General features: G+C 34.2%; 1 protein-coding gene across 5 annotated transcripts in view; it reads right to left on the bottom strand.

Annotated features, from left to right (window-relative positions):
• Positions 1-277: 277 nt before the first annotated feature.
• LOC107703589 (centrosomal protein of 170 kDa protein B-like) overlaps positions 278-16,862 on the bottom strand; it is a 35,562-nt gene continuing 18,977 nt past the window's right edge. For 4 of the 5 annotated variants that reach the window (XM_016506301.1, XM_016506286.1, XM_016506293.1 and 1 more), the window contains exons 7-19: positions 14,958-15,068; positions 12,174-12,632; positions 10,642-11,426; positions 9,181-9,348; positions 8,041-8,164; positions 6,446-7,951; positions 4,800-5,034; positions 3,377-3,503; positions 2,959-3,075; positions 2,800-2,888; positions 2,520-2,613; positions 805-856; positions 278-723 (exon numbers count right to left, since the gene is read on the bottom strand). In XM_016506301.1, coding sequence (XP_016361787.1) covers positions 542-723; positions 805-856; positions 2,520-2,613; positions 2,800-2,888; positions 2,959-3,075; positions 3,377-3,503; positions 4,800-5,034; positions 6,446-7,951; positions 8,041-8,164; positions 9,181-9,348; positions 10,642-11,426; positions 12,174-12,632; positions 14,958-15,068 — 4,049 coding nt within the window. In that variant the 3' untranslated portion in view covers positions 278-541. The remainder of the gene's footprint in view (positions 724-804; positions 857-2,519; positions 2,614-2,799; positions 2,889-2,958; positions 3,076-3,376; positions 3,504-4,799; positions 5,035-6,445; positions 7,952-8,040; positions 8,165-9,180; positions 9,349-10,641; positions 11,427-12,173; positions 12,633-14,957; positions 15,069-16,862) is intronic. The other variant, XM_016506307.1, reaches the window with a different exon arrangement.

Raw genomic sequence — 16,862 nt, forward strand, 5'->3', positions numbered from 1 at the left:
GAATTGTGCGTTTCATTTTAAAAATGTATTTCAGTTTATATTTCGTGTCAGTTTTTGTTCATTTTCATTTTATTTGTTCATTTTATATAAAGTAACACAAGTTGTTTTGTTATGGTTTTGGTTGTAGTTTTAGTTAACTATAATAATAACCCTGATTCACATCATGAGTTTATGATATTAGATATATTTAAAAAAAATCTAAATATAACCTAAATGTGCATCTCAACATGGACTTGTTTGCAGTAAAAATAAAGACAAAACAACAAAACATACATTTGAATTCTTTAATGATCTTTAATATACAAATACCCTGTCCAACAGAGACATAACGTGATTTAAATAATCATGTAAATTATTTGACCATATATAACCATCACAAATAACAAATCAATAGCAGTGCATTTACATTTAATGCCAAACTCTGCAGTTTCTCAAAGCCACAAGCTCCAGAAATCACCGTCCAGGCTTGTCTGGAGGAATAGAAATGTGCAAATGTTGATCAGCACTGAAAACATTGAGGGTCACGAGGAACGGGTCTGATTCAGATTAGTGAACTCTCTCGGTCTGTGCTCCTGAACGTTCGCCGGCTGTTCGGCGTCGCTCCGCCGCCTCGATGCATCGCTCTCGCGTCCCGGGACGCCGCTCTGGAGCTGCGAACCCCGGCGGAAGAAACCCTGCGGCTGAGATCCGGGTCTCCTCGAGGGTCCATGACAGCGTTGATGACTGAGAGAGACACGAGAGAGGACGGCGTTCATCAGCGGCTCGTCTCAGCTTTAATATCAGATCAAGAGAAGATCTACTGACCTTCCAGCTGTTTCTGGACTCTCCGCAGCTCTTTCAGAATTGACGCAATCTCCTACAAGACGAGCAAGTACACAAAAGAAGACAAAACAGTTAACCATTCAGTAATTAAAACATTAGATATGAACCAGGGTTATTATTAACTAAAACCTTAAAAAAAAAAAATTTCAGTTACTTGAAATTAAATGTTAAGTGAATTAAAAATAACATCATATTATTTATTATTTCTCATTTTTGTTTAATTTAACTTGAAGCAAGGTAATTATAGGTAAATAAAACTAAAAAAAATTGTTACTTGAAAAAAATAAATGTAAAAAAATTAAATAAAAAATAAATAAAAAAAACTTGGTCAGAATAAATTTAACCATATAAAACGGAGATTGCTACAATTTTTACAGATGTTACTGATTTTGATAATGAACAAAAATTTACCTCCGCATCCTAACTCAAGCAGCTAGTTGCCAAGCTAACATTTCTCCTTTTAATTTATTTTAACTTCATGTACTAAAATAACTAGAACTAATAAAACTGAAATTAAATTAATACAAACTATAGACACATAAATTAAAACAACATTTTTTAAAAATTACAAAAAGTTTAAGTTACTTGAAATTAAAACATTAAGAGAATTAAAATAAAATTGAAACTTATATTATTTATTATTTCTAATTTGTGTTTAATTTAACTTGAAGCAAGGTAACTAAAACTGAAACAAATTAAAACCATTAAAAAACATTTTTTTGTTACTTGAAATAAAAAATGTAAACTAAAATTAAATAAAAATAATAATAAACAAAATATTTCAGCTAGTTGCCAAGCTAACATTTCTCTAACTTCATGTACTAAAATAACTAAAACTAAAACTGAAATTAAATGAATAAAAAAACTATATAGACATAAATGAAGACAAACTTCCAAAAATTACAAAAACACACAACAAAATTACTAAAACTTTAAAATTAAAACAGAAAATGTAAAAATAAAAACTGATTCAAAATATTAATAAAACCTATAATAGTATATAGATACTAAAACAACACTGACTTTAAGTACTAAAATAACTATAACTGAAATAAATTAATAAAAACTATATTTATATAAAATTTGTTTGTGTTTAACGCATGCCAGCTTTTCATGAAAAGAACATTTTTGGCTGAATTCTCTAATGTTTTTCTATATTTATAAAACAAAAACAAAAACTAATAAAATGACAAAAACACACAACAAAATTAGTAAAACTTTAAGAGAAACAGAAAATATAAAAATAAAAAATATTTCAAAATATTAATTTAAAAAAACCATAATAGTATATTAATGATACTAAAATAACACTGATTATGAATATCATTTACTGCATCCCAGGTCTAATTTACTCCTTGAATTTATAAACAAATCAAAAACAAACAAAATGACAAAACACAACAAAATTAGTACAATTAACTAAAACTAAAATGAGAACAGAAAGTAAAAAATTATTCAAAATATGAATAGAGTATATTAATGATACTAAAATAACACTGATATGAACATCATTTACTACTGCTCTAATATACTCTATGAATAATTTAAAAAAAAAACATGAAATGGTTTTATTTATTACTTAATTCAACATTACAATTGGTTCAATTAAGTTCAGATTTAAAAAAAAATAAAAAAAAAGTTTAAACAAATACAGAGCACTTAGTAACATTTTATTCAGGGAAGAAAACAAGAGACACCTTGTTTGATGTTTTCAGTGGTGGAGAGTCATCAGCCTCATTGATTTTTGCCTCAATTTCTCCCAAAACATCCATTTTATTATGAAACATAGCCCTGAAAGAATATATGTGAGAATGACACCTGTACATCACATAATAAAAATAATAATCTTTATTTAGTATATACTGCGCCTTCTCAAGCCGACTATAGCACCGAAAAATACAAGAAAAACAATACAGTATATGAACATATATACATATCAAAATAAATGAGCACAGATGAAAAGCAAACGAGTCTCACTTGATTTTCTCCGTCAGTTGCTCTGTGTTTTCACGGATGGCGAGAGATAGTTGAGACACCGGATTCAGCATCACATTGCTCAATGAGACCTGACGGAAGAAGAAGGAGGTTTACAGCTCAACCACACAGTTAAACTGAAGAGAAGAGAAGCGCTGCTACCTCGTCTGCGCTCATGCTCTGTGGATTACTAACGATCTGCTCAGACTCGTCAGCCGGCGCCGCAGCAGGAGATTCTTTCTGGAAATTCAGACTGGCTTCGGGAATATGGTGCCGCAACTGAAAGAGCATAAAACAACAGCGTACTTGATATTCAGCAGCACAACGGTTTTCAACATTGACAATAATCAGAAACGTTTCTTGAGCAGCATATTAGAATGATTTCTGAAGATCATGTGACACTGAAGACTGGAGTAATGATGCTGAAAATTCAGCTGCGCATCTCAGATATAAATTACAGTTTAACAGATATTCACATAGAAAATAGCAGTTTTAAATCGCAATATTATTTCACTATTTTACTGTATTTTTGATCAAATAAGTGCAGCCTTGTTGAACATGGAAACATTATGAACGGTACCTCTTCATGGGTAGATATGGCTGGTCCCATCTTGTCTGTTGAAGCACTCTGAGCTTCTGTGTCTCCAGCAACATCATGAATCTCTTGGGCCAGGATAGCCAAATCTTTGGCCAAGTCTTGACTCAATCTAGAAAAGAATATGCATTTTTTTTAATCTAATTTTGGGGGGCAATGCATTACAAGTAACAAGTAATCATTTTTGGAATCGAGTAAAGAAACTAGATTCTGTTTGAATTAAAACCATAAGAAGTTACTTTCGCAACAATGTAGCGACCAATAGAATACTGGAAGCTTCCCCTTTCTGCATGAAGAATACACCTAGGTCTACACCTATGATGATTCCCATTGTAATCAATGACACCATCTGCACCGGATACAGTCAATGCATGTCTGTCAGGGAGAAAAACACTTGAAGCTCAGTCTAGTGCTATAGCTCTGGAAGAGAGAGTCTGAGCCAGCTGAACGAGATTTTAAGATCGAAATGTGGTTAACAGTAACATTCTCAAACTATTATTTAAATAAAATGGGAATAAAATGGATTGCTGATATTATATGTCATTCTTTTATAGGGCTAAAAATGATTATTGGATGAATGCGTAAGTGTATGTTGCGAGCTTTCCTCTCGATAACAAAAACAACAAAAATGACAGCGGTGAGAAAACAGCAGTTAAGAAAGCATCTGATAATCGCGATGTGGACGTTTGCACCAACTCTGCAATTCTGTCACATCCTGTCTATATACATAGCACTTTACACAGTAGATCGCTATATTCAGCTTTATTGTATTAACAAAAAAACTATCAGTGTCACTTTCAATTAGAATTTTGAAATTTTACAACTTGATTTCCTGCTATAAAGCAGCTCTCCAATGTGTTTTATTAGTGAGTGCAAAAAACCCCCCTACAACATTATTGCATTATAGTGAGTTTGGTTTGCACAGATTACAGCTTATCTAGCTCAAGACTGTTTTTGAGTATCATAACACTATAAAGTATTTTAGGATAGATAATGCTATTGAATAAAAAAAAAAAAATTATAGTTAATCTGAAAATAAAATGTCTTCTTACCTTAATTTTGTTCAAAATCCATCTGACGATGCAGAATGATGCATAAATCAGTTACTTATTCATACAGTTAATTAAATGGTGAATGAGAAAGTCTCTGTCTGGCATCTCATTTTGTGTGCCAAAAATAATTATTTATTGCAAAAAACAACAGTAATATAATTGTAATAGTAATATAATCATTTGACTAAAGCTGAAGTAGTTCGAATATGTATACCTCAGTATTTTAACTAACCGCAAAAGCTTAATAATTGATCAAAGCCTACTGATGAACTGCCAATTAATTGTCCTAATAATCAATAAATTAATTGATTATTAAAATAATCATTTGTTGCAGCCCTATTTCGGTGTTTCCCCACCTGGCGATCTCAGCGCTATGAGACGTCCAGTTCTGGAAGGCGTCGTTCTCGTGTACTTCCCCCTCGGAGTCTCTCGAGCGGGGCACGGCTCGCACCGGACCGACCGGATGGATTCTGGGGTTCTGCTGGGATCCTGAATGATGGGAGCGTTTGTGTTTAGGGGTGCTATGGTTAGACTCGTACTCGTCCTCCGAGGTGGAGGCGTAGTCTGAACCCTTCTGACGCCTCCTGGAGCCTTGGCCCAGGAAATTGGGAATGAGGAGCGTTTGGTACACCAAGTCATCAGAGGATGGGAGAGAAACCAAAATAAAAAAAGCAAGAGGAGAAAGAGACGGAGAGATGTGAGAAGACACCCGAAAAACCAACCAAAAACCAACCCGTTCGTCAATGGGGTTCAAAAGAGCTCAATAAGATTGTTAATACCATTAGGGCTGGACGATTTTTCCAATTTTGATGAATTCGAATGTAATGTTTTGCCACAATTTAGTTTTATTTTCTTTAAAATCGGAAAATCACGGTTTGAATAAAAATATTAGCAAATGTTACAATTAGTCACATTGATAATACGCCAAAGATAACAGTTAAGAGAGAAAAAACACAGACCTCTAACTTAACTGCTCATGCGTGACGCACTCTATCACGTAACGTAGAACATATAGCTAGTCCTTAGAACGGCGTTTCATGCGCAAAAGACACAAGTGCAACGTTCAACGCCCATTAAGCGCAAGTTTACATAGAAAACACAATGGAAAGGCAGCGCAGCAATGCAAAGACCTTTAAAGGACTACTACTTTAATATATCATGTAACTGTTTAAATAAAAAGTAATTTTAAAATAAAAGCAATCAAAATAAAACACCAAAAAAATTCATGAATGAGAGTTGAACTTCTTTTAACTTGATTGCCACGTTTTCAGCATGGCGTTACATGTGTGAGACTCTGCAAAAGAAAATCAAATTAAAACGCTCACCAAAAAATTAATGAATGGCGATTCATGCACGAGACGCTGCAAAAGTTGCGAGATGCAAGCGCTACGGACAAACACGTCCATCAAGCGAATATTTGCAAACCAATCATTTTGAATTTGAATTGCCTTGACTTTGACGGTTAATAAAGAGAATGTTACTTAAATCGTTGTAGTTACATTTTTAAGTGGAGTTAAATTTAAAGTTTAGTTAACCTTTGAAGAAAAAACAAACCTTGAATCTGAGGGGGAAAAAAAAAAAAAGATTTTTTTTTTTTGCCATATCGCCCAGCCCTAAATCCCGTTAGGAAAAATTACAATAAATTACTTTAATTTTCACAATATACCTGTTACGTTTTTAGTATGGTAATCCGGTTATCTGCAACTTCAAATATTAGTAAAACTGGAGACTAATTACATGGTCTTGTTAGTTGAAGATAGTCATTGGCCCAGTTGTGTGAAACAAACAAATGCACACAAATCAAGTCAATGACTGCAGGAAGAATCATTCAGAGACAGTGAAAGAACTGTATTTTATATCAGAAACATACTTTTGTTGTTTTAGAAGCTCATCACTCTGATAAATGGATGCAAAGCCAAAATAATCATCTTGGAATGTTTGCCTAACATCTGACCAACCTCCTGCAAATCTTACAAGCAAAACTTGAATCCATGATACTCACTGGCAGTGCTACTGGCGTATTTGGCACTGCTTGAGCGTCCGCGGATGATCGGCTGTCTGTTCGCGGCATTCGAAACCTTCCGCAGAAGAGCCTTGGGATCTGGGACTGAAGCTTTCCGCACGGAGCTGCTTGACTCGGTGCTACGGTTTGAAAATCCCGTCCGGCTCGTGGAAGACTCTGTATCACTGGGCGTGTTGAAGGAGCCCGTCTTTTTCCTGGGAAGAGCCAAAACGTCCAATCGAGAAAGCTTCTTGCTCTCCTGAGCACCTCGAATGTTTGCTGAGGGGTTGACATCAGAGTTCTGAGACGTCCGATCGGTTTCGGTGCCTTCGTTGTCGGAGGCTTCACCCAAACGGGCACGGCGAAGCATCGAAGCCCTTGTCGGTTTCGGAGCGGAGAGGCTATTGGAGCGAGCTAGAGCAATTTGTAATTTGGATTTGCTCGTACCTTCCTTTTGAAGAGGAACAGTGTACTTTTTGTAAGGTAGGGAACTTGATTCTTGGTCGGAGACGGCGTCTGGCAAGTGCCGTGTGGTGGGACTTTGAAGATCAGGCCCAAAGTCTTGAGAACTAAGGTTACGACGGAGTTGAAAACGCTTGCTTGGATCCACCTTGCCATTGCTGTCCTTTATCCCAGATTGGCAAGATGGATCACCAGAAGTCTTAGGTTCTCTGGAACCTCTTAAGAGTCCTCTGAGGACCACTGGCTTCTTTGGCACGGAAACTAAAGCGTTTTTCCCGCTGATTGTACTGGAAGTGTCCGATTCTCCCGAGAAGGAGTCCTCCATATGGGAGCGACCGTTGTTGTCTTGCTGCTGCTGTTGCACCAGAAGCTTTGCTTCCAGAGATGCTAGAACGTCCTCAGTGTCTTTGAGGTAAGATTGAGTGTCTTGATTGCTTATACTTTTAAAAGCATCTTTGCTAGAGGGTTGAATAGATATCTGAGGCAATCTGGACAAGTGCATATCGTCGCTAGTCCTTTCTTTGGTATAACTCTCTTGTCTAACAATGGACACTAAATTATCTCCACCAACAGAGTCATCTGCTTGATCAATGTTGGGTGGTGAACAGTCGCTCTGGCCAAGTTTGCCATGCTGTCGTGTTAATGTTGCTGTGGAGAACTTAGGAGTCGAATCCTGGTCTTTTGCCTCTTCTTGACTGGTCTTCATAGACCGGTTCCACATCTTCTGGGTCGAAGCAGGAGTCTTCCTGCATTGCTCAACTACAGAGCCATCATCGGATTTGCTTGCATCGCTCAGGCTGTCCGGATCCAGATCATCTTGGACGCTCAGTTTCTGCGGATCCCACTTTTGCTTCTGAACTTGCGAACTCTTCTCCACACCAGACAGGTAAGAATCCGTTTGGATGTGTATTGTTGGCGGTGGTGTCTCGATTTTCTCCTTCGAAGGAACCGGAGGCAGAACTCGTCTTGATCTGCTGCTTTGGCCTGTTTCTGAGTAGTCAGCACATCGGTTAAGCATAACCTGGTGGATGATCCTTTTACCAGCTTAAAAAAAAACCCCAAATAGGATAAATGAAATGTGCAGGCAAAGACAAAAGCCAAGAAAACTACTGAACCAAGCAAAGTTTCCATACCTCCGGCGGTTGGGATATCAAAGAGTCCTGAAGCAGGACCAGAGTCTGAATAGGTGTCAGCCAAACTGGCCCAGCGAGAAACCCACCTAGTGCCTCCGGGCGTTAATGTCGTCATCGACTGTATCTGTAGAAAAGAGGAAACTAATAAAATGCTAACTCTTACAACATCATAGCTCTTTAAAGTGGTCATGTTTTTTGAAGTTGAGATATTTTGACTTTATCTGTAAAGTAAGTTTATCTTTTAAGTCAAATTTGCCTTGAATAATCCTTCTAGTGCCCAGAACAGCTAGGAACAAATATTGCAAATATTTGTGAAAATACTGATTAAAATCATTGTAGATACACCATCTAATAATTAATTAAATAACAATTTTTTATTATTTTAAATTTTATTGATGTTTTATTCAAAATAATTTATTACATTTTTTTATTTCTTAACTTATTTTATTTTATTATTATTTTATGTAAAACATGGTGTATGAAATGTAGTATATAAATTTTTAAAGTAAAATTTTACTTGAATCCTTCTAGATCTAACCAGAAACGTTAAAAATAAACATTAAAACATCTGTAAATATCTGCATTAATTTTAAAATATTTATTAATAGTCTTAAAGTTCAGTTAAAAAAAAAATAATTTGCAAATTAGTGACCTCTACAGCTACGTGAAATAATTAGCACATAGTAAAATTTCATATTTAATTAATTTTATTAGATTTAAATTATTTCTATTCCTCATTTTTAATACATTTTTCTTGTAAACTTGTTAGGCTTGATTGTGTGCCAATAATAATAATTTTAAATACATTTACTTGACATGATTTACTGTCTGAATGTTCCAGAAACCTTATTAAATATTAAATATATTATTAAATACATAGATACTCAAACTGTAAATTCAAAGAAAATCTCTTTATATACCAAATGAAAATATCTCAACCATAAAGAGAGATCAGGCCCTTTAATGATTCAAATCACCCATCCATAATCTTCCAAAAGCAGGAAAGAGCCAAAAGACATCAAGCCATCAAAACAGCTTTGAGAAGATCCCCAAGAAAGATCCAAAGCACACTGAAAAACGTGTAGATTGCGGTGATTGACAGATAGATCTACTGATGCCCATGATCCGGAGTGAGTTTACCTGCACAGGACCCTTGGTTGTGTCACTAAGGTCTGTTGAGTATTGACCCAATTTTGGGCCTGAGCTATTCTCACTGAGTAGAAGACTATCATGACCCTCAGTGTCACCAACTATAGGCTTAACTGTTGCTGCTGCTGAGGTTTGGCTGTTGTTGCCAACACCAAACACCTGTCAATGATAAAGCATGCATGAATATGTCTGTTCCCAACTGACTGGAACTCCTCGACTCTTGACTGGTTAATTTATTCAAAAGTAGTGGTCGACTGATATTCATTTTTTGAAAGCGATACCGATATTTAGCAAGTGGTCGATGGGGATATCAAGCTGATTTATATGATATCACAACACATAATTTAAGATAGCAAAAAACACATGCACAACAATTGCTGAAATTAAATCTATATTTATTTTATATAATAATTTACTAAATTATATCATTTGAAATTATCTTGATAAAAAATAAATCTGTAAAATAAAGAGATTCATTTAGATGGCAGAACAACTCTCCTGTCAGCATACAATAAGTCTAAATAAAAGTCCCATGCACCATAAAAATATAAATTCTGCTTCCAACATATCAGCCAAACTATTAAAAAAACAAAAAAACAAAACAAATATCGGCCGATATTACAGTTGACCACTATTCAAAACACACTTAAAATGTGATAAAATACGAGCGTTAGGGTTTACAGTGTATATCAGCCAAACGGAAAAAAAATTGACAGTTAATGAATGCCGATATTAAGAAATGCCAAATATCAGCTGATATATCGGTTGACCACTATTCAAAACACACTTAAAATGTGATAAAATACGAGCGTTAGGGCTTACAGTGTATATCAGCCAAACGGAAAAAAAATTGACAGTTAATGAATGCCGATATTAAGAAATGCCAAATATCAGCTGATATATCGGTTGACCACTATTCAAAACACACTTAAAATGTGATAAAATACGAGCGTTAGGGTTTACAGTGCATATCAGGCAAACAGAAAAAAAATGGCAGATGCCGATAATTAAAAAATGCCAAATATCGGCCGATATATCGGTTGACCACTATTCAAAACAAACTTGAAATGTGATAAAAATACAAGCATTAGGGTTTACAGTGCATATCAGCAAAACAGAAAAAAATGGGATGCCGATATAAAAAAAAATAGCCAAATATCAGACGATATATTGGTCAACCACTATTCTAAATGCACTTGAAATGTCATAAAATTCTAGCATTAGGGTTTAGTGTACATCAGTGAAATTGAACAAAAATGAATGGCCAATGAAAATATATATGTAAAAAATGCCAAATATCGGCCGATATATCGGTCGACCACTATTCAAAGAGAACTTGAATTGTGATAAAATACTAGGGAAGCGACTGAAATAATCTGAATAACAGAACTGAAACAATGCTTTCTAATAACACAATGTGTTTGTGGTCTCTTTAGCTGTGATGTCAAATACCTGATCGATCAAGCTCCGTGCCTCCACAACCTCTTTGTCTGGACTTTCAGCTTCAACGGTGTAGGTACCTGCATCACTTAAACTGTCCTCCTCTTCCTGCTGCTTGGGAATCAAAGGTTTGGCCTCCGTACTGTTGTCTTCCTTGGGTGCAGAGGGAGATCTGATTGACTGATTCACTGTATGAGACGTAGTAGGAAAACTCTGATGTGTCACAGAGGATCCAGCATTAGAAGACGAGGTCTTCACCCAAGTCGAGTTAACATCCCATGTGGGAGCAGGACTGGGTTTCGACACCCTAAGCAACTCTGCAGCAAAGTCCTGCGACAGTTTGGATCTTCGGCCAACGCTACCGAAAGTTTTAGACGAAGAGCGGGAGCTGAAGTCAGACGTGCTCATACGGACTTCGCTCTTCTCCCGTCTGAGGGATCCGGCCCGCTGAGGACCATCTGAACCTTTGAGGGGAATCGTGAACTGCTGCGTGGGTGGATTATGTCCGGATGATGTTGACCGTTCTCCACCTTTCCGTTTGTCTAATTTGCTTTTAAGAGCAGACTGGAAGTCGGGAGAAGACATGTTATTGGTAAATGACTGCGAGCGCTTTTTACGTTGTGTATCGTCAAAGAACTCAATCACAAAAGCTTGCTGGGGATCCGGTTTGCCTTGGCTTTTTGAAGTGTAGTTAGTTGTGTAATCTTCTCCCTCCGATTGTTGATTGGTCTTTTGTGACTGAATCATTTGAGTTTCATCCGGTTCTTCAAAATCAGGGTCTTCATGATGGTGTGCATCTAGAAATAACAAGTTACAGGTCAACATTTAACCTCTAGATATATTTGAAAATTGTTTTCGTCTAGAAACACAAGCTCACCGAGTTGAAACTCAGCGAAATTATTATATTCACATCACACATTACATCCCACCAGGGTTATTATTGTTATTTCAGCTATAGTTGCCAAGGCATCGTTTCTCATTTTCATTTAGTTTAATCTGAAGCACTAAAATAACTAAAATTGAACTAAAAATGAATAAAAACTATATAAATATAAATTTATTTATACATTTTAAAAATATATATTTGAAAAGACAAAAAACACACAACAAAATCACTTTAAATTGAACTAAAATTAATATGAAAATGGAAAACAAAAATAAAAGTATATTAGTAATTAAATGTAGTTTTTTTGTCATTTTCATTAAAGAAAAACAAAATTACTAAAACTTTACTTTTTAAATAAAAACAGAAAAATTTCCGGGAATTATTTTAATGATATTGTAATGGGCCGCTTTGTGACATCACAAAAAAATATCTCCCTTTGGAGTGGACTTTGAGATTTGTAACTGTGTAGAGCTTTTTTTTTGCCCAAACATACACACTACACACTGACTAAAATACAAAAAGTGAAAAAGCATAATAGGACCCCTTTAAGGAAAGCGTCTTCATTTTGTGCACACAGGAAATGTAGCTTTTTGAAGAGAAAAATATGCATTATTTATTTTTTCAGATAGCCTTTCCACGGTTCTCTGTTGTCTTTTACCTTTGAAGGTCTTGTTCAAGACCTCGTCTGACCCAGACTGCTCGTCTAGACTCCTCCTCATCATAGTGGCGTCACTCTGAACCAACCAATCAGCCACTTTGTTCTCCACCGACATCACCTCCGTGAGTCTGGCTATCGACTCCTTGCTGGGGTTCCTGCGCTGGCGGATGGAGAGCTTGCTGACGTGGTCCTTGATCTTCATCTTTCCAGGGGTTTGGTCGTCAAACTCGATGGTGAAGGAGGCGTGGCCCTGAACCACCGGAGGAGTGGCAGGGGGTTTGTGGTCCGTGTCTTTTGTGGGAATCTCTTGGACTTCCTGGGAAGCAGTTTTGGGCTTTGAATGGATCTCCTTTGTGGGGATCTCAAAGTACCTTGGTTCCTTGCGGTAAGAGTAACCGGGTTTGCCCTGGCCATCCTGAAGCTCATCTGGAGAAACGCTGAGCTCATCCGTGTGGTTTTCTGTGAAAAGGCATCAGCAGTAATGACTGTTTATTAGGGGTGTAACGGTACACAAATATGACAGTTCGGTACATACCTCGGTTTTAACGTCACGGTTCGGTATGATTTCGGTACAGCAGGGGGAAAAACTAAACTTTTTTTTATGGTTTACTGAACAAGTTGCTCTTTCTTTAAATACATTCAGTTATAGTTTAAATTTTCTTAGTGATAAAAATCTACCTCAGCTTATGCTTAAAACTATAGCAAGCCTTTTTACATTATAAGGTTACAATTAGGCCTTACAACTTAACCCAAACTTAAATTTAATTGTTTTTAAATTAACTTATAAATAATACAATTTCTAAACTATTTGTTCAAATATATTCAATTACACAATGGCTGTCATAGCATGTTTAATAATAGATTAATTTAAACATACTGTACATTAAATAATTAAGACTAATACGTGTACCGTTACACCCCTACTGTTTATATAAACTAACAGCAATGGGAGAAACTGTGCATCTCAACAATCTGAATCAACTGAATCAATTTCGTCACAAAATGATTCACTGTTTGAATCGCTTGAAACACTGCATGTGTTTCAAGATCTAAATGCAATGAAAACTCAGCCCAAACATGAATAATGACACCTTTCACCAGTGTTATTTAAATATCTTTTATAGTTTTTATTAATATTTGTGACCCTGGACCACAAAACCAGTCTTAAGTCGCTGGGGTATATTTGTAGCAATAGCCAAAAATATAAACTAAACAAAAATAAGGTATATTCCCTTGGCAACTAACGGAAAGTTTTTTTTTTAATATTTAATTTTTTATTGCAGTTAACATTTATTTTATTTTAAATAACAAAAATCTTCATGTTTTTAGTTTTAGTTAACAATAACAACCCTACCCTGTTAAAACCAATTGCAAATATTTTCTTGAAAGTGTAATCTATCAAAATGCAATCTTCAAATACCATTAAATATGAAACATCTATAAATTGTTCTTTTATTAATTTTTTGGGCTTGTTTTGTGTTTTATGGAAGGTTTGGCTAATCAGGCCAACTACTAAGTAAAACTACTATCATACTTAGTTAGCTACGGATTCCATTTACTATACAAACATGCCATTAATAATGTCTACATTATAAAACTGATCCATAACTAGGTTAAAACAATGCATTCATGGATTTACTGAATTTTTACAGATTATTATAAAATTACTGAAATCACTACAAACTAATAAAAAAGCTAGAAATAAAAAATACAATTAAAATAAAATATAAACTATACAAAACTATATATATTAAAAATCGATTTAATATTCGATTAATACAAATTATACAAACAAATAAAAATCAAATTAAAATAAATTATACATTATTTTTTATAAATAAATGATAAATAAAATAAAATAAAAAATTAAATTAAATTAAATTAAAATTAGCTGGTGACACTACTTATTTTAAACCACTGGTTTGAAATAAAAGATTCGCAAAGTTTTTCCAAGATTCACAGAACCAGTATTTCTGAAAGCAACATTACTACTAACTAATTCCATTAAGATGCGATTTGAGGAGCTAATAACTTATTACTTAAGATTACTTACAGCACTCCTGCTGTGAGAAAACCTTAGTAAGGTCAAGTATTTCAGGTCCATCTTACACCTCGTCCTAACCAGGTGTAACGTCTACAGTTTCACTGGTGCATAAAGCAACTTTCACTATAGATGGCATTATTCAGCACGACGCAACAAATAAAAACTAATAAATCACTTTCAATCTGAGTTTGGGTACAAAACTGAGATTAACATGCATGAGATTTATCGATTATCACATCATGGCTGATTAGTAAACGCCAAAGAGGAGAAGTGAAAACATCAGTGTGTAATAAAATCCATCTAGAATAGATATTAAACCTAATGTCAGCTAATGCTAAACCAAAGGTGACTCCTGCTTGTGCTTAACAACAAAACAAAGCAGTAAACTAAGATCTCAAAACATCTGAAGTTTCTATGGTCACCTGTTAATCTGAAGAAATCTCTGAGAAGTACTTAAGACTGGAGGGAAAACACAATGACCTTCTCATTGGACTAAGACGGCCGCTAATCCATCACGAGGCTGAACTCACTAGTCTGACGTGTTTTAAAGCTCACGCCAGCGAGGAGTTTAGTACTGAATTCCTCGGGATCACCCAACACAAAACGATTTTTCTGTTCTCAGCTCACACCGCAGTCGCATTCCTATCCACACATTTAATACACTTCAAAAAGCATCTGGAAACTCATTTTTGGTACTCAAACTCTGTGGGTTTGATGGTTCAGGAGTCTCAGTTTCTGACCTATGTGATGTTCATGAAGGCTCGGATCACAGCGCTGAGCTTTATCTTCATCATCCTCACCCCACCAGGACGGCTGACCGTACAGAGGAGTGGGTCTGGACACAGACGGATCTGTGACGAAACGAGGGAAAAGAAGAGTTTGATGAAACCAACAACTTCTGCTATTAATGCTGCTCAAATCACAGAAGACACTTCCCATTAATACAGTACAACTGATGACATTATTTCTAATATAGGTATAATAATAATATTAATAATAATAATAGTAGTAGTAGAAGTAGTAATAAAACTATTTCAAATAAAAAAAATCATTGTACTGCTAAATAAATAAAAATCATAAAAAATAAATAAATAAATAATGAACTGATGAGATTACTTATTTTACAAAAAAAGAGAACTAAAAATAATTAAAACTATAAAAAATTATAAAATAAAATTAAAAATCAATGTATTACTAGATAAATAAAAATAATACAAATAAATAAAAATAATAAAAATGAAACCTGATCATCATAAACAAACCTAACATTACTTCTTTTAAACTTAACTGGTGATATTATTTATTTTAGAAATAAAGAAAAAAAAAAGAATAAATAAATTACTATTAAAATAAAAAACAAAAGAAATGACAAATAATTTAATTAGATGAATAAAAATAACAAAATAAAAAGTTGACATTGCTTATTTTAGAAAAATACAAAAATACACAAATTCAAAATAAAAATCAATAAATAAACAAAATTCAAACAAATCATACAAATAATACAAAAAAACTAATAAATAAATAAAAATCAAACACACAAACAAACCTCCATTCACTGTCTATGTTGAAAAAGAACTAGTGCTGCCAAACGATTAATCGCGATTAATCGCATCCAAAAAAGTTTGTTTACATAATATACGTGTGTGTACTGTGTATATTTATTATGTATATATACTTACACTCACAAATAATAACATGCTCCAGGGTCACATTTAGAATTATTTTTGGTAACACTTGGAGCCATTATATATTATGCATTATAAAAGTATTTTTAATACATTGCATTATAATGTGCATTATATGAAGCATAATTATTGTATGATCTCATGAATATTGTAACCCCATTTACCTACAATTCATTACATGTACTTATATTCAATTCAAGTTTATTTGTATAGCGCTTTTCACGATACAAATCGTTGCAAAGCAGCTTTACACAAAAAAGTTTGTTTACATAATATACGTGTGTGTACTGTGTATATTTATTATGTATATATACTTACACTCACAAATAATAACATGCATATACATTTATATTAGGGATGTTCGTTATTTTTCCTAACCGACAACCGACGCTCGTTAACCGATTATTAACCGCTAACCGATTATTTTAAAGATTAAAAGAAAACCCATTAAAGATTATTTTAAATTATAAGATATATTTTAAAGAATTGAATAAAATTAGAAAGGATAAGTGTCTGTGACCCGTTAAAAATACTAACATTTTTTTCCCGGGGATTAATTTCACGTGCGCAAAAAGCAGCAAACAACAGATCATGAGGATTCACATGCATCACATCACGCACCTGCAGCGCTTCTGCTAGTAGTAGCTTATAACTTAGTAGTAGTAAAAGTAGTTACTTGCATATTCATTATTATACCTTTAAAAAGTATATTTCATTAACTGTAACATGACATGATGTTTCAGATGTAAGAAATATGCAAATATTATAATGCATTTTAACTTTGGTTAAAATCATTTATGAAAATATATAATGTATATTATGTACATTATAAATAACTTAAAAAAAAAAAAAGGTAAAACATGTATAATAAATTATATTTTGCATTTTTATTTTATTTTATTTCATTTAAAATGTTGTTGCGTTTTTGTCATTTTCTTATGTTATTTTATATATGTC

This window comes from Sinocyclocheilus anshuiensis, unplaced genomic scaffold, assembly GCF_001515605.1.
Source record: "Sinocyclocheilus anshuiensis isolate Anshui unplaced genomic scaffold, SAMN03320099.WGS_v1.1 scaffold1415, whole genome shotgun sequence".
Classification (NCBI taxonomy): domain Eukaryota; kingdom Metazoa; phylum Chordata; class Actinopteri; order Cypriniformes; family Cyprinidae; genus Sinocyclocheilus; species Sinocyclocheilus anshuiensis.